The following is a 19,124-nucleotide window of genomic DNA, read 5'->3' on the forward strand; positions in this document are numbered from 1 at the left end:
GAATATCAAAATAATTTTCTCTCTTATTTGATTCACATACCATTTTACTTCATGTTTGATCCTTTTTCTTTCTCCTTTTCTTATCGTTTTCCTTAGGAAGTTTAATTTTGAACTTTGTACGAGTTAATAATGTCAATAAATGCGGGAAATTTTGAGCAATTTGAACGTCGTCGGTCATGAAAATATGTCATCACAAACTGGACTTTCTGTTAAAACTGCTGAGAGATGTAATATTATGTTGTGTAAAAATAATTGCTTAACTGTTTTAACTTTGCTTCGTTTCCTCAATAACACATATCCTGAGAGATTCCTTTGCCTCTTTATATATTTTAAGATACGGTAGAGTAAATTCGAAATGTATTTGATTTTACTCATAATTAGATAATATGAATAGAAAAAAATAATCTCTGTATATATGAATATGTATTTATTCTGATAGATAGAGTATTTTTTCCTATATATCAAGATTTTATTGGTTAAAATTCAGATACTACAGTTGATTTTACTGATCTTTGTATGAAGTAAAATTTCTTATTTTCAGTGAATGGCTCCCTTCCTGTAGATATTACAGGTGCCCAGGTTCAACAATATCCAGAACTGGTTCATCTACTGACAGAACTATCACAGAGAATTACTCCAGATGGGGTCAGTCTCCACACCAAGCAGGAACTGGAACAAGTTAGTAAAATTATATATATGTCTTTGTTGAAAGTTGATATAAAGATTTTAACTGTTAGTTACAATAACGTGTGTATTACCTTAAATATGGAAGTAGAATTTTATCAATATTTCTTCCTGTAAACATTTACAGGCTTCTGACCACAGGTCAGGAAGTGCGAGTTTTGTTGGGAACACTTCCCCTACAGCGAGATATTCTCGCTAAAACGCGATTATCCTGTACAACTGAGATAAACACCTGTGGAGTACATCTCTTCATGTTTCACGTGAAAAGAAGAAAAAGTGCTAAAATGTCTGATACTTCTGCAAATATATTAATCAAAACAAAAACACTCACGATTTGAATTGGATTTCAGACTGCTCCCCTCTTACACAGCAACTTTGATATGCAATTTCTTGACTATGTTGTCAATTTCATAGAGACAATTCGCATCATGTTGTGTTGAGTGTGTGTTACACTTATTCAGCGTTGCACGGGATTTGCCATTATTTTCAATAAAGACGTCAAAACACCTGTTTATGATAATGTTTGCTTTCTCGCTAAAGAGGGATAATCGCGTTTTAGCGAGAATATCTCACTATAGGGGAAGTGTTCCCAACCTGTATAATCCAATATTTCAAATTATGGATTCTCTTGAATAAAATGTTGTTTAGATTTAATTTTTAAATTGGAATCAAAAGTCTACCTTGGTACAGTTTTACTGTTGGGAAAAATCACATTTCAATTTGGGGGTAGATTTGGCCTATTTTATAACAGGAATGGGGCCTTCTCTTGGTTTAACTTTAGAGAATCTCAAGCCTTGTACTTGTAAAGTTCTTACACTGATATTTGCAGGCTGAAGAAGAAATGAGGCATGAGAGACACACCTGGTTACTGCAGCACATTTTGTACAAAGAAATTGAAGAATTTCTGTTGGACACGGAGCTAAATAGTCAGAATGTTGCCCTGTCACCTGATGACAAACAAGTAACTATTATCAGTGAAGATAGTGACATGTAAATTACATAGAATTGCAACACACACACACACAATTTCACAAATTGGGGAATAATTTTTTATTTTCATTACTAATATTTACTAATGATGAATTCATCAGGATACTGAACAAATTGTTACACTCCTTCCCAGAATATGCTTCCTTAACTTCATCTCTTTTTCTGTATTCACACATTTTGACTAATATGATTATAATGGTCACATTGTATTGTTGCATTTCAGTTTCATACAATGCTGCAGGAATGTCTGACATTGTCAGAGATAGGGGATTACTTGAGGTGTAGCCCTGACCCCAGCTGTAAGGTCAATCTCCTAGGACTAACCGAGGAAAGCATACATAGTCAGAATACCCACAGAAAGGTGAATATATAATTTTGACAAAAATTTATGACAATGATATGAAATTCATGTGTAACTTTTCAGAACTTATTTAGATTTAAGATATTAATCTGAAAACCCACATTTCAAATTAGCCTTATAAAATCTGTGCATGTCAAAGATTAAGAATTATTTGTTAAAAAAAAGAAATGTTTATTTAGAAAATTTACTACATCAGTAGGCATTGCATTTTAATAATTCTTTTTGTTTTCATCTTATTACATAGTTTTGAATTGATCATTGAAAAATGCCCTTTCTTTGCACTTATAATCCTGCAGATTGAAGCAGCAATTTGAATTGTTCAAACATGGCAGTAAATGATATTCAACAACAAAATTAACCCTACGTTCTTAAATGTTATTCGTGTAAAGTACACTTTTTATCTGACACAAAATATTGTTAGATATGAGTAAATCTTGAAGGTTCAATGTTATCTGGGAATTAAGTAAAGTGGTACTTGGGATGTGGCAGTGATATGCAGATAAAATGGGTAACATTTCTCTAATTTTGGAAATACACGTGTATGATATAAATGGTATCATTTTTAATTCAAGACAATATGTACATTTATAATTATTATATATCCATCAATGTTGTGTTTTTTGATACTGTTGATTTCATAGAGTATGATCTGATTTTCCAATTTTCGTGAAAGTTATAGTGGATCTAAGAAGGGTGGAGGATGTAGAATAGATTGTGAACACTTCTCCTATATGGCTTATCTGATAGATTTGGAACTTTGTACAATACTTCAATGCTATATGTAGATGTGCATATTGTTGGGACAGGAGGATCCAATTATTTTCCTAAAAGTTATAGTGGATCTGATAGGGTGGAGGATGTTGAAATAGCTTGTGAACACTTTTCTTCCTATATGGCTTATCTGATAGACTTGGAACTTTGTACAATACTTTAATGCCATTTGCAGATGTGCATATTGTAGGGACAGGAGGATCCAATTGTTATCCTCTATGTTTTAGTGGATTTGTGGGGTGGATGGTGTAAAATAGTTTGTGAACACTTCTATATGGCTTATCGGAATTCATAATGTCTATGTTTCTGTACATGCTTTCTCCTCCATACTATGCAGTACATTAAGGGGAGGAGGTTTCATTTGGTGCACTTCCAATTTGGGGAGCTGGGGAGACAATTGTTTTTCATAAAAACAATCTCTAGTTTCTTACAATAGTGATATAAATATATGTAGCATTGTTCTGCAAAATTTGCAGACTTAACAAGCACATCACAGAACAGATTATCCTTAAAGTTATTGTGAATATGAGGGGTGGAGGGTGTAAAATAGTTTGTGAACTCTTCTCCTATGTGGCTTATCGGATTTCATAATGGCTTTGTTCCTACTCATGCTTTCTCCTCCATATCATGCAGTACATTAAGAGGAGAAGGTTTCATTTGGAGCACTTCCAATTTGGGGAGCTGGGGAGATATGTTTTTTCATAAAAACAATCTCTAGTTAGTAAATTACATTTTTCCAGTTAAAGATTAATTGTTTGTACAACCCAAAATAAGTAATTCATACCATGCGAAAGAAATTATCTAAATATGTGTAATAAAATGTTTGGAATATTTCTGTAGTTATTTGAACAATTCAAGAGATATTGACAAGTTAATTGCAATGTGCAATAGACACATTACAAGGAATAATCTTGATTTTACCTCAGACCTGAAAGCAAAGATATTGGTGCAATCTTTGCACCAATTAAGGTTGACATGACTTTGTTTTGAACATATTTTATTGATGAAATCAAAAAGATTGGGAATAAGTTCTGACAACTTACTAGTCCCTCTCCTGTTTATAATGAATAAACATGCCATGGTGGTGCACTTTATTACCAATATGCAATTGTGAAAATGTATACAATTATATTACTAAGGATGAAATATTAAGGGATGGATTTACAGTATTTTAGCTGCATACCCTCGTATTGTGATCAAATCTGATATTAAGTTTCATAAATGTTTTCAAAATGATACTAAGGATACTTGTAACTAATTTCTTAATTGGAAAACTTTCTTAGTTGTATTGTAATTGTAATATTGTATTTACATAAACTAGTACTCTCATCATGAACTATATACATGTATGTATGCTGAATCTTTAGAACCTGCCTTACCTCCAACAAAAGTTGATTCCCCAGATCGAAGAACGCCTGGCTGCTAAATGTGAAAATTTACAGAACTACCAGGACACAGACAACATTTTAGGTAGCCTATTAGAAAACTTGATGTGAACATATCATACATGCCAACTTTTGAAAATCCCCATGGGGGATTTTGCGCACGGCGACCTTTTTTCAACACTCAAAATTCACGACATTTTACCTTGAAAATAAATGTTTGTCTTTTCATAACAAAACATCAAGTGTGTTTGACCATTGACTTGAACAAAACTATAAAAAAAAAAAACACTTTGAAAGATATACATAAGTATTTTATTAAATCATCTATTCAGCAAAAAATCCTCTCCAACAAGTCGCATACAAATATCAAATAATACTTAAAGTTGCATCCTTTTACACCATATACACATTGGCTGGTCTATATATCAAAATTTAAATTAAAGCACATGCATTTAAGGTACGACTACAAAGGCGATCTTGGTTGTCTGTAAACATGAGCTTGCAGAGTCTGGTGGAACAATCTGCATTGCAACCAGAAAAGGAGTAGTCTGCCCTGCTATGAAGTTTGCGAACAAAACCTTTGCAACCATGACATCTGAAATAATTACTAGGAAAAAAGCACATCAAAATATACGTTTTTACTTGTAAATTAAGGCTACTTGCTAATATAAAATTCAGTACAGACTTGTGCGAATTACCCATCACATAGTCTATTGAATACTACACTATATAGACTATGCAAATACATCGCTATAGACAGATAGATTCGGATAGCCTACATTATTATAGTTGGAAAAACATATATTTTACGTACCTTATTGCAAATTTTGGATGCTGTCAGCGAGAGGCAAAAAATCGGGAATGTCCGATTGTTTGGTGGTGCATGGTGACACTATTATCGTTGTCATTCACGTTTGTATAAAGGATATGTCAATTTGAAATCCGTCTTCCTGATTAATTACTATCAAAACATGCTTCGCACTGTCCAATAAGCACCCCGACACAGGCAGACCAGGTAAATTACATCACCCTGATACCATACGACACAGGTAAACAGCAATGGCTGACTATTTTCCCGATTTCTGATTGGCCAGTTCAGAAATGACGCGGGATTTCAAATTCCGGTTGGAAATGGGGGTTTGTTGTCGTAAAATGGGAGATATTTTTAGAGAATCAGGACTTTGGGGTATTTTTGCAATCCCGATCGGGATATCGGGATTTGCCTTTTCAACTGCTTCAAATCGGGAGAATCCCGCACAAATCGGGAAAGTTGGCATGTATGACATATTTCATTGTATAATACATACAAATGGAGTGGATACAAGTTCTTGCAACTTAATGATACTCTCCAAAACTTCAAAAATACATGTGTGTAAAGAAGCTTGTCGAATCCAGATGTTTTGCATTCTGGAATGTTAGACAGCGTTTCAGTCCCAAAATGTTTTATCTTATTTAATGTCAGATAGATATGATGCATTCCAGATCTTTTCTTTTTTGTACACTCAACTACTATGTTTCCTTTAATCTCTGATCATCATTTATGTGAATGTTTTGGAAGATAGGCAGGGCACTGACCACGTATATGTAATGTCAGAGACTTTACGTCATAATAGTGGCTGTTGTCGTTTTACTATGACATCACAGCCTACTAAACTATGTTACATCTCTTAATAGGTACATTGTGATATCACATTGATAAGGTTCTGAAATTTGAGCAAATCAGAATGTTGCTGAGGCATGGTTTCTTTTATTTCTTTTTTTATTTACTTTAATTCAATTTAATTTCTCTGCGAATTCTCCTTTGAATATGATGAAATACTCAGAATAAATTTAATTTGTATAGTCCATTGAAATTCTTGTGTCCTGTTGAGTGTTGAAGGTAATCTTTAAGTATATATGATGATAAAAGGTACTTACATGTATAGTAGTGCAAAAGCACCGACTTAAATGTCATTGAAGTTTAACACCGAGGTAAGCTCAAGTACTTGATATTCCCATCATGTATTAAGTGTATAAAACTATTCTAATTGTGTAAATTCTTTCTTCTTCTAAAAACCATTGAGTTAAAAAATCAAATGAAATGAGTGTGTTTGTAACCATAATGAAAACAGTGTTTACATCTATTATAGAATATATTTTTGCTTAAACCACAAAATCTAAAAATATACAGAAAATTTATTGGAAGGGTATCCACTCTGACAGAAATTCATTTCAGAGAAAGTTTAAGAGGACTAAGAGGTAATGTTAATCAGTTTTTATTGATTTTCAAGGAAGATAACTCTTCCATGCCCAAAACTTTCTGGTGACGAGAACCCTCATATGATTTGGACATATTTGCATTGATAACAGATACTTTCTTGGGTGTTAATCTTTCTGATCAAGTGCACATGTGAGGACAAAATAATAGTGTCATTGTCTTAATTTTCATGCCTATCACAGTCCTTGCAGCAGGTAAAAACAAATGCTAGGGCCATATTTAAAAGAATGTTTGTTTCCCCTCCCCCGGGTCTGACTTTTGAAACAGACCAGGCAGGCAGGTTTTTTTTTTTTTTTGAAAATTTTTGTTGGAAACACCTATGAAAAAGCAGCTCAGAGCACTGATAGTCATTTTCAATACTGTACATCAGAAGAAGAGTATGCCATGTATTGGTCGAGCTTGTTTTTATGTTGGTCACTGGATTAACATGTCTGCTGGCATTTATAATTCATATTCTTGGACATATTAGTGTGAATGCACTCAGTGGATGCAATATGTTGGTTTACTTTACGAATAGCTACATAGAAACATTACATCTTTTCAAAGAAAACATTCAAAACCAAAACATTTATTCTTGACTTAGTAGAAATAGATGTACTTAATAACATATCAGAACGATTTTTGTTCCGGAAATAAAATAAAAAAAATTAAAAAGCACGCAATTTTTGGGTTAAAACAAATTTGACACGGGCCCTTTTTTTTAGACCCGGCCGGGCAAGGGGAAACAAACATATTTTTATTTTTAGCCTAGGGCAACTGTCCTATAAATTTTCAAAATTAACATTTGACGAATTTATTGGACATGGAAAAGCTTGTTTTAAAAAAACCTTACATCTTGTTTTAACTCTTTAACAGATATTTATATGCCATGGAAGTTCTTTTTCAATATTTTTAAAAACTTTAAATTAGAATATCATTTCTGTCCTCAGCTACATATACTGTAGATCGTTGTCAAGATCACTCCATCTTCGTATCATACATAATGTCCAATTATGCTGTTCCAGACTACTGCATAGCTTGACTGAGAAACTGATTCTTCAGTTACCTCTGAGTTTCTCTTATATCACCCATATTCTGCACAACATGATCAAGCTACAATAGTCCGGTATTTCCCCTGCAGATTTGGATATTTTCCTGATATTTCCCCTTGCAGATTTGGGTATTTTTGTGGTTGATATTTTTTATCAGAGATGACTAGTATCGTTATGTGTCAAGAAAAACAAAAAAGGCTATGAAATCCTCTTTCAAAGACAGGATAAACAATGGCATAAAAAAAATAATTTCTTCATGAATTCTAAAGTCAATCCTTTTTTATTCAAAAGTATGATGAAATAACAGTACTATCAATATGAAATCATGGAACTAAATTGTTATTTGATTGTTTAAAAAAATGTAACATTTAAATTTTATTAAACAGATACCCCATACACAGCCTTAATATATTTATCAAAGAATAAGGTATTTGTCAATTGGATATTTAGTTCTCACTATAATCATTAGTATATGAAAATGGGGATGATCCTGGAACAGCGGTAGAAATGGGGGGGTGAGTTGCATATCATTTTACTCTTGTAAATAATCACTAGGGAACTTTGGTAATGTGAAATCTCCTTAGTCTTATAAATAAAAGAAATTACTCAGTTGCTAATATATTCTGATGTTGTCTAATCTGACAAATGTCTACAGAACCAACAGCAGCTTTAGACAAGTGTGACGTTATTTAGCATTTCCATCTTTAATTTTGATTATTATTGACCATGTGTCAATGTTGTTCGAAATACAAATTGGGTATCAGTCATATGATTTGACAGGGTACAACTTTAAAATATATAATATTTTCCAATACAGATGGCAGTCCTAGCTTGGCAAAGTCTTCCCAGCTACCGGCTTTAATGGAAGCACAGAAGCGAAAGTTAGATGAGGACAAACATCAGCTGGAGAGACTGCATACTGCTAGAGAAAAACAATTCCAGACTTACTATCTTGTAAGAATTTGTTGTTTGGAAAGAAAGATATTTTTCAGAGTAACTGGAACATATCAGACTGTCTCCCCTTCCATTAGTCGTATTGCAGTATATTGTCTACATGCAGAAAAAAAAAATTCTATTTAATCCAAATTTTCAAAGAAGGAAAATATCAAGACAGCAGTTTACACATACATCTTCTGTATATCAACTACATGTGACATAGTTAAAGAATTTTGGGGACAAGAGTCAAGAGGACTAAGTATAAACATATTTCATTGCATTGTAATCACATATATAAACATAACAATCATTATCATAGTAGCAAAAGGATTAGGAAACAAGTTTTACAACTTTGTATGCTAGTCCGTCTCCCTATGTTAAACTGCAAACAGTATTGACAACCATGGTATGAGTATTTATATATCAAATGTGAAAAGAAAAAAGAGACAAAATTAATATCATACAATATTCAGACAATATGAAGAAATGATTTTAAGCAAGTATATCATCTATGCATCTAGTCGCTTTACCTAAGTCCAAATTGTTGTAGCATAAATAAAAATAATGTAAAAGAAGGGATAAAATACCTTATTCGTTTTTCTTAAGAAAACGTTTACTTTTTGATATGAAATTTTGAACGGCTTTGAATATTTCTTTGTCTCTTAGATTTTTGTCAAGGGACTAAATAACATTAGCCAAAAATTCAATTTAATTATAGGCAGGACAGTGGCATGAAAATTATTTTTTAATTCATACTAATGCATGTAAAATGTTAGTAATGAGGACCCTTAATACAAATATGTCTAAATCATGTGGAGGTTCTTGTTATTGTAGGGAGTTATAGGCATGGAAGAGTTATCTCCCTTGAAAATCAATGAAACTTTCCTGAAATTAATTTTCATCTGAAATTCACACGGATTATAGGGAATCAATACCCTTTCAAGACTTTTTCAGAATATTGAGTTTAAATGAAAATGTCAATGATAAAGAAAAATGTACTATGTAAAACCCTATTTTCAGTGTTTTTACAGACATGTTTATCTAATTCGGGGAGGGGGGGGGGATTTTCAAAACCCATCAATTATTATTAAAATATTTCATATACTTTATATCATGGCAACACGAAGTACTATAGCTGACCTCTCTGTTGAACTAGGGCAACATTGTACTTGCATTCTCACTACTATAACTGCCTTTTATCTAACATCATGTATACTAAGCAGTACTGTCAATGCTTACAGCCGACTACAAGACATAATATTGTTTAGCAGGCTATCATGTCATATAGCTAAAATTTTAGGGACGACAGCTACTATTATGACATTGAATCTCAGACATAGAATATATTTCAATCACATGATCAGTGTCCTGCCTATCCTAAATGTTATTCAGATGAAGTTCACACAGGTCTGCACTGATAATCAATTAAATAGCATGGCAGTTGGATTAGTATGAAGCCAAAGTAAGGATTCCAATGTTGGTGAAATTCTTTGAGATCAAGGTGATCATAATTGCTCATGAAAAGATTTTTTTCATCAGCAATACCCAGTAACATTGGTTTCTTCATTATGGTAGACTATTCTGGATTCCCTTAGTCTGTTGGAAGAGCTGATCTCTAAGTATAGACTTCAGAACCAAACAGAACATGACACCATTTCTGCTGAGTGGCTGATGGGAAAATGTGATGGACTGTGTCTCAAAATCAAGTAAGTGATGCCACTGGTCGAAAAATGTCTTTCAAATCTGGTTCTTTTAATCAGATGTAGATTATAAATGAAGCAAGTGTGCACAATATATTATTTTTATTACAACTGGTTAGATTTCTAGTCAGGTATAGTATGTACAGTATTTATGTAAACCATTCTATTTATATGTAGGTTAATTGAGCTTCAAATTTTGTGTGATACCTACACCGTTGAAACGACAAAAGCTCTGCAGCAAATCAAGTAAGGATGTTTTGTTTATTTTTTTTAAAGTATTTCTTTCTTTAAGAAAAATATTGATCTACCCAGCCAAACAAACAATACCATGTACATATATGTACACATAATCTGAGAGACAAAGTCAGATTAGTTTGAGAAGTCCAGGATACCATTATACAATATCAAAAAATATGTATTGTTTCTATACCTTTGTGTGTCATTTATATGCTACATTGAAAATTCTTTATCTAATATCACAGGGAAACATTACACAGTGCCAAAGTGGAAACAGACAAAAGTCAGACGTATGTGACAAAAACTTTACAGGCCTACGAATCGCTGGGGAGTGAGTTTGATGAACTGGTCATGGAGTACCAGAGACTAAAGGAGGAAACTGACAATAAGGAATGGGCGTTGTCAGAGCTACAGAAAAGTGATAGCTAGCATTGCTTGTGGCAGTTCTACTATAGATCTGTTTGGCAGGATCAGTTCAATGTTAGATGTAACATGTAGTATTTGATATTGTTTCACTTCTGTTGTTGTTGTATACAGCAAAGGATTCATATATTCACTTATTGGTGTTACTTAAGTTAAGTCTTTTGTTTTGTATTTGTGTGTTTGTCTCGGGCAGATACCTTTTTGTCAAAATCTTGTGGAAAACAAAAAAAAAACCAACACACAAACCTGTCTAAAGTTTGCTTTTGAATGGCTTGGGGATGTGTATGTAAAACAGAGAAAAAGCATGCTGTTGCTCTATTTTGAAACATAAATCGTGCTAAATTTAATTTTCATTTTAAAAGACAAAGGGTGGGAATATAATTTCTTCATTCATTTGAAGAATATATTCCTCCCTTCACCCCATTAAATGGTCTATTAGGGCACTATCCAGTCTATTAACACAACAGTTGTCCATGAAGAAAATGTCCATAGACTATGTATATCACAGCTTTTCTTCTGATATTGCTTGTAGAGCTGTCTGCTTCATCCAGTTGAAGGGATGGTGTCATCTGATTCACTCTCATCTAAAGGAATTACAGATTTTTGTATTACTAAGGAACTTCTCAGATAAACCTAGTAGTGTACAGTTACAAATCATTCGTCCTTGTATAAAATATTAGAAGAAACCAATTTCAGCTGTAGATTAAAATAATGTGTGTCATTTCATAATCACCCTTTCATGAAAGGCATAGCCTCTAATCTGGATTGTGTTTTAAAATTTTAAATAGTACTTGAATATAGCCTTTTTAGCTATATTCACAAGATAGGCATTGTACTAAACACAATACAGGGACATAACTCTGTCATAGCAATGATGCTGGTTGTTTTGCTTGCTGATCTGAATGTTAGAAGACTTAGTGCTATTGACATAAGCCTGATTATTTTCTACTTTTGCTGTCTTAAATCTAGGTCAGTGTTCATAAATGTTATCATTTAATTTAAATGTTACCCAAGTACCAATAGGTCAATACTCTCAGATCGTAAATTAATCAACATTGCTTTTATTGTACATTGAAATGTTGCCCATATTTAACAAAATATTACATTCAATCTCATTCTGTGCATACATTACAAAATTGATCGTTTAGATCAGGTACTAGTAAAAATGATGAAGATATGGCCAGACTTATCTGTCTCTGCACGTTTAGATCAGGTACTAGTAAAAATGATGAAGAGCCTGAACACTGTAGATACTGTATTGATTTGAAAGTTCAGGGAGAACAAGGTTTACATAGGGCTTTATCTTGTAAGTTTTCCACAAAAAAACCCACCTCTAAATGAAACAAGATGTGTTTGTAAAACACTGATGCCTCATATGGTAGCAAGGTAATTAGGTTACCCAAAGAAAGGTTTTGTCACACGGAATACCCATGTGAAATATGAAAATTCAGCCATCCGACACTAACCATTCAAAAGTTATGGTCTAAGTTAAAGTTTTTCAAAGGTAGATGAAAATTCCAGGTCATGGTCATTAGGTCAAAATAAATTGTACCAAACGAAAGGTCTAGTCACAAGGAATACACATGTGAAATATGAAAGGCATATCACTAAACATTGCAAAGTTATGGCCTTGATTAAAGTCTTTCAAAAGTAGGTCAAACTCCAAGGTCATGAGGTCAAACATTTTGGTACCAAAAGAAAGGTATTCTCAAATCCAATATATACATGTCAAATATGAAAGCCCTATCGATACCCATTCAAATCTTGTGATTAATTATAAAGTTTGTCAAGAGTAGGTTAACTCCAAGGTGAAACATTTTGTTATCAAAAGATAGGTCTTTTCACAAAAAATATATGTGAAATATAAAAGCCTTATCATTAACCATTCAATAGTTATGACCAAAGTTAAAAAGTTTTGTGGAAAGACTAACAGACCAAAAACTGTTCTTGAATAAGGGACATAAATATTTCAAGGTTATCATGATTGAAAGATCTATGAATTACTTGCATTTCAAAATGATTTCTACATCTTAATGTCAATGCTCATGTTAAAATTCTTTATAATGTAAATATCGAGAACTTTTTTATGTCTTGTAAAAGAGTTTTGAATCTCAATTTTATCTCTATGACATTAAAGACCAAGTGATCACTCTTTAAATTAAAATTATTGGGGGGAGGGGGGAGACTTCTTTACTTGTTTGAACCAGTGGCGGCCGATCCATAAGTTGAACAGTGGACTCGTGTAACTTGGTTATCATATGGTTATTTGGGTCACTGTCGGATGGTTGTGAATAGTTTTCAGTACTCGAACCCAAATGAGTGTTTACTGGTATCAGAATTCCATCTCTGCCAACCACATACAGCTGCACTGGACATGATGCATCTACAACTAAAGAAATGTGCATGGTATATTTAGGTAATAGTTTGACGAAAAACTGTACAGGTGCAGTCATGTAGATTTCATTGCAGATTTATATTAGTCATCAAAGGACTTCAAACTAAGTTAACTTTATTCTGATGAGAAGTACATAAACGCACAACTTTCTAATTAATGTTATTGATGGGGGGGAGGGGGGGGGGGACGAAATGGTTTAAGTGAAATATGTATGCTCCCGTATGGCAGAAAAGTTGATAATGGCCAAAGTTAAAGTATTTCAAATGTAAGTCAAACCACGAAGTTAAAAACTGGTACCCAATGAAAGGTCTTGTCAAGGAATCCATATGTGAATTATAAAAAGCCTTAGCGCTAACCATTCAAAAGATATGACCAAGAGTAAAGTTTTTCAAAAGTAGGTCAAACCCAACTTCGAGGTCAACAATTTTGTTACCAAAAGAAAGATTTTGTTACAAGGAATACACATGTGAAATATGAAAGCCATGTCAAAGTTATGACCAGGGTTGGATTTTTTTTAAACAGACAGACCTATAGAGTGCCAACTCAACATAAACTCATATGAACATATCTTTAATTATTTAAAGATATCAGTTATTGCGCACAATAATTGAATTGATGCGCACATCAATTCAGTTATTGTTAATCAATTCAATTGATGCGTGCACTGGTTGCTTACAAAATCTAATTTGGAGCCGGTATAGATGATAATCTCTTTAGTTCGATTGAAGATATCTAATAATTCGAAGATATCAATTATTGCGCGTAATAGTTGAATTGATGCACGCATCAAATCAACTAATGCACACATTATATCATTTATTGCGTGCATCAATTCAATTGTTCTTATCGAGTCAATTTATGCGTGCATCGATTGTTTGCAAAATCTAATTTAGAGCTCGGTATACATGATTTGATGATCTCTTAGTTCAATTGAATTATTGATATTGAAGAGAGCAATAATTTATAAATTATGCTTGTATAGTGCACATCAATTCAATTGATGATATCGTCAATTCATTTGAAGAGAACAATAATTCAATTAATTCGCACAATAATTTAGAATTGAAGATATCATTAATCATTTGAAGAGATTTTTACTTCCATTGTTGTGTGCATCAAGTAAGTGGGGTGATATCTTCAAATAAAAAAGAATTCTTCAATTATTTGAGTTTGTGAATTTGGCACTCCATACAGACCAAAGACTATTTGCCCCAGAATCTCCGATTACAGAGGCATTTGTATGTAGTAATACAGGGATATGTTACGAAAATGAAACATCTTTTGTAGAAGAAACGGGAAGCCATTGTGCACAGCTGTGTGATCTTTCTAAATATGCAAACAATTCCAATTTACAATAGAAAAAAAAGATATGTTTGAAGGGGTACCTGTAAAGTGCGAAACAAAACGAAATCTACCGAAACGAAACAGATTGTATGATCGAACTCTTTTAATTATAATAATTGAAAATGATGCAATTAGCTTCGGATCCATAAATTTCAGAACGGAAGGTTACAGTCTCACAGGTCAGAGGTCTGGGGAAACACACTAAACGAGGGATGGGGTCGTCGGCGTTGAATCCGATTTTGGGCATAAATACATGTTTCAGTATTTTTTGCTCTAAAGACAAATATATGTATACATGTGGATATTGTGTATTTGTATACTATATCAAACGGTGGATTCTGAATATGTCCTCCCGTTCTCTTTGTGATTTCTGCTTAAAATCCCCTTGTTCATAAGCCTTTTCAGTTTACAAAATGCCGACCTCCTCCTAATATTATTGCATTAAAAAAATCCGTTTTCCGTCCCGTTTTCAATTCCCCGTCTTAGCAACATCCCAAATGTATAGAGTTTTTCTATTATTGAAAGTACTCGCACCTCAGCAGTTAGAGATAAAATAAGAGGTTAAGAGCTCTTCCTGCTTTCAATTTTCTCAGACACCAGCTTCTTCAAACAATGTATCTATGCCCAAAGGCGGATCCAACGTCGGCGACCCCACCCCTCGTATAGTGTGTTTCCCCAGATCCCTGAGACTGTAACCCTCGGTTCTGAAATGTATGAATCCGAAACTAATTGTACATGGCATTTAATCAACTACGGATATGTACTTTGTGCTTACTCCCCCCTTTCCAACTTTTAAAACTTTGTAACAGTCAAGCCGAAAGCCTACATCAAAGGGGAGGCGAATTTTATTTATATGTGGTAACTTTCACAGGGGCCTAAGATACCATTTTTAATTATTATAATTAAAAGAGTTCGGTTATACAATCTGTTTCGTTTCGTTTCGGTGGGTTTCGTTTCGGTAGATTTCGTTTCGGTAGGTTTCGTTTCGGTAGATTTCGTTTCGCACTTTACAGGTACCCATGTTTGAAGCCCTATATGTAGCTTCTCCTCTAAATGTGTATTAATCTCTCATTGAACATCATAAGAACAAAAATAGATTTCTTAAGCATTATATACCCCCCACCCACAAGTTTCAACTAACCTGACCATTAAGGCCATGAATATTATTATAATCATTATGCACAAAAATAATTGTCACAATAAAAACAATTTGGAGGAAGATTTGATACGTGCTCACAATATAGGCTATAGTGATACTGGACCCGCTTAAAGTCTGAACCAGGGACGGGGCAATGCATTAATAAGTACATGTAGATTACGGCTTCATCAAAATCGTAACCATGCATTCAGTTTGTCTTCTACTGCAGTGGATTGATTGAATATTGTTTAACGTCCCCCTCGAGAATATTTCGCTCATATGGAGACGTCACCATTGCCGGTGAATGGCTGCAAAATTTAGGCTATACTCGCCGTTTATGGCTACTGAGCTGGGAAGGATCTTTACCATGCCACGCCTGCTGTGACACAGAGCCTCGGTTTTAGCAGTCTTATCCGAAGGACCGCCCATTTAGTCGCCTCTTACGACAAGCAAGGGGTACTGAGGACCTATTCTAACCCGGGTCCCCATGAAATTCCACTATAGTGGAAGTGATGAAAAGGATTTAATGCATTGTAAATGTATATGGCCATATTGGCCCCACTCTAGAATTTCTTTCTAAAATGTGTTGTAATAATTTACCTTCTTTTGATATATGTTTTATACCACAGGGCTGGGATCTCCTAAACGGTAGCCACGTCCCAAAACTCTGAAAATATGTCAATTTTTACAAAATTAGATAGGATAGATTCAAAATTACTATCTATATTTTTTTCATATTTTATCATTAAAAGGGGGTAAGCAAAGTAATGGATATAAATATCGAAACCTTTGCGATCAAATATTATTGTCTTCAATGACAAAGTAAAATTAGTTCAAAATATAGTACCATTATATATTTTTCTAATCAGAATTTGAAAAATAACGATGTAGAATTTGAATAGCGACCCGAGCATGTACTGTCCATAGCCAAAAGTTTGTTCCCAAAGAATTTTTCCTTGTATACTTCATTAAAAATAATATCTTGTTTCTGAAATTTAACAAAATGATAATTAAAAAATCCATCGAAGTCATTTCTAGTTCAATGCTGATTTTCAAAAATCAAAACCACCGATCCCAAAAATGTTCACAGTGTAGTTTATCAACAATTCTATGACCATCTCCTGCAGAGATATCGTAATGTCAACACGAACTTTAGTCAGACCTAGAGTACCTATTTTTATATAAACATGAGATGTTCGAATGAGCATTGTACATTTGTGTACTTTCTGATGAAAACTGTTATTTTTCTGAAATAGTTCGTCATACGATTATCTATAAATAATTAAAGGCTCTTACCCACTTTCTGAGTGGAAAAGTTACAAACTTGGGTCGTACACCACCCCACCCCATCATAAATTTTTGGACCCCCCCCCCCTCCGAAAGATTATAAAAATTGGTTAAAAATAATTTCAAACGATTATTCCGAATTTTAAACAAATCAAACCATAAAAATGATAAGATAAACAAAAATAAATAAATTTTACAAAAACCAATGATATTATTTTTAAAAATTCCCAAAACTACATCTTTTGTGAGTTAATTTTTATGCTTTCTGGCTGGTACTTTGTCGACTAGCCTATCGATCTGCCTATCCATGTTTTTAAATTAATATGCATGATCTTGATATTTCATAACTGCAATTACACTGTCTGACTTACTTATCAAGTATATATATCTTTGATAACTTTACACTCAATCAATCATAATGAATTCTTATTTTTACCGTGACCATCATCGGCTCTACCTCCTCCCTGACTAACCCGAGGCTATTATGATTGTGATATTATCGTCGAACTTATAACTGAGTATCTGTTTAGATCTTCAAGTGGTGACCAATCCGCATGACAATATAACTCTTCTCCATTTACGTTCATATTTTAGCTTCCTTTCTGAACAACCACGGCGGGATATGCATACACATTTCTAATTTGTGCATTTTCGTAATTGTTAGCAGGGATTTATCCAGCTTTTATATGTTATTACCCATTTCATATTTTAAGGGGAATTTTGGAGAATTCAATCATGAACTTCCTCCAGGGGAGGGGAGGGGGACATTCTCAGATCATAATATCTAAAAATAGGCGCATCAATTGATTGATTACTGAATCTTGTCTATATTGCAAGAATTTGATAATTATAGAAAAATACTTAGATTATACATGTATAAAATGATTTTTGTTAAAATTCCCATACATTTTAATGTAGTTTATACATTTCAAGGGGAATTTTTACCTGTGGAAGGGGAAATATTCATTTGTTTTCAGAGGGGGAAAGGTACCCTTTATCGGTAGTAAAAAGAATCTCAATAAATTCCTGGTTAGCCTTCATTAACGAAAAATGGATGAGACAGAAATACTATGGAAGAAATAATATGGAACCTTTGGTGATGGTTCTATGATCCTTGCAAATGCATCATCAAAATTCCGTGGTCTTCTCGATTTGTTCTTCCTTTGCACTAGCGATAAGTCTGCGCTGTTCCTTCTGAAATGTGGATGTCGATAATCAAACACGTTTGGATCCAAATTAACGCTACCCTCAGCAAAGGTTCTTTGGTTAACTTTTTGGAATCCATAAAAGTTAAGTTGACGAATGAAACTACTAAAGCTCGTTGTTTGAAACGGTCTGCAGTCTTTTGTTAGGTATTCACGCTCAAACAATGATTTGTTGATGCTAATGATAGTTCCATCTTGGTTCCACCTGATGGCTCCTGTTACACACGTATCGATTATTCTTCTCAGTTTTACTGGAAACCGCAGTACCTGGAGATCAGATTTTGGAAGAAGAGGTTCCAAGTCCATGACTTCTACATCTACACCAAAAACCTAGTGAATATTTCCCTCTTAAATTTCAGCATTTACGAAAAAGAGCATTTGCACATGTTTCTTGTAATAACGAACAACTCGAGTATCTGTTTAACGTTATTATGACGTCATCACATGACGTGAATAACGTTAACTTTTCCATCTACTCGTCCGTAACCGTAATCCGATTGACTTTTCCTATAGAGTCTGATTAAAACCACCCCCTCTTCTTACACTGACGTGTAAAGAGAAAGGGGGGGGGGGGGGGATCAGACTGATTACCTATGTATCTGCAAGGATATAACAATGAACTAGCTTTCTCCGCCAGGTACAGCAGTTTTCACGTTGTTGTTCGCTCCATTTTAATATTTAATCGTTAACAAACACATGTATGTGCGTTATTGTGTGTTATCTAAACTTTTTGTTTAAAGCTAATTCAAGTAAAAATGAAATTGATCATTATTTTTCATGCAATCTAATTAAAATCAGATCTTTGATCCGCTCCGTTATTGTTATGTCACTACACAAAGCTGTTGGTACAGCAAGTGTGTCTTCACTTTTCATAGTCATAGTTTATGAAATGCAGACATGTTAAGAGGACTGTACATATCTGTGTAGCGACATAATAACAACGGAGCGGATCAAAGATCTGATTTTAATCAGATTGTATT

The 19,124-nt window shown here is 33.7% G+C and overlaps 2 protein-coding genes across 3 annotated transcripts; one reads left to right on the forward strand and one right to left on the reverse strand.

Annotated features, from left to right (window-relative positions):
- The first annotated feature begins 128 nt into the window (after nucleotides 1–128).
- Nucleotides 129–11,954, forward strand: LOC125652916 (HAUS augmin-like complex subunit 4). The gene is made up of 9 exons (XM_048882401.2): nucleotides 129–227; nucleotides 542–678; nucleotides 1,514–1,645; nucleotides 1,898–2,035; nucleotides 4,174–4,276; nucleotides 8,297–8,433; nucleotides 9,991–10,121; nucleotides 10,293–10,361; nucleotides 10,598–11,954. Exons 1-9 carry the CDS (start codon nucleotides 140–142, stop codon nucleotides 10,779–10,781), a joined length of 1,119 nt encoding a protein of 372 aa, XP_048738358.2. The 5' UTR covers nucleotides 129–139; the 3' UTR covers nucleotides 10,782–11,954.
- Nucleotides 11,223–18,555, reverse strand: LOC125655327 (uncharacterized). 2 transcript variants are annotated; one of them, XM_056149916.1, is made up of 4 exons: nucleotides 18,031–18,555; nucleotides 16,253–16,319; nucleotides 12,970–13,164; nucleotides 11,223–11,359 (listed from the first exon to the last, which is right to left on the reverse strand). In XM_056149916.1, exons 1-4 carry the CDS (start codon nucleotides 18,448–18,450, stop codon nucleotides 11,319–11,321), a joined length of 723 nt encoding a protein of 240 aa, XP_056005891.1. In that variant the 5' UTR covers nucleotides 18,451–18,555; the 3' UTR covers nucleotides 11,223–11,318. The 2 variants fall into 2 exon arrangements, with proteins under 2 accessions (XP_056005891.1, XP_056005898.1); XM_056149923.1 differs by lacking the exon at nucleotides 18,031–18,555 and adding an exon at nucleotides 17,376–17,897.
- Between the last annotated feature and the right edge of the window lie 569 nt (nucleotides 18,556–19,124).

This window comes from Ostrea edulis, chromosome 1 (genome assembly GCF_947568905.1).
Source record: "Ostrea edulis chromosome 1, xbOstEdul1.1, whole genome shotgun sequence".
NCBI classification, from domain to species: domain Eukaryota; kingdom Metazoa; phylum Mollusca; class Bivalvia; order Ostreida; family Ostreidae; genus Ostrea; species Ostrea edulis.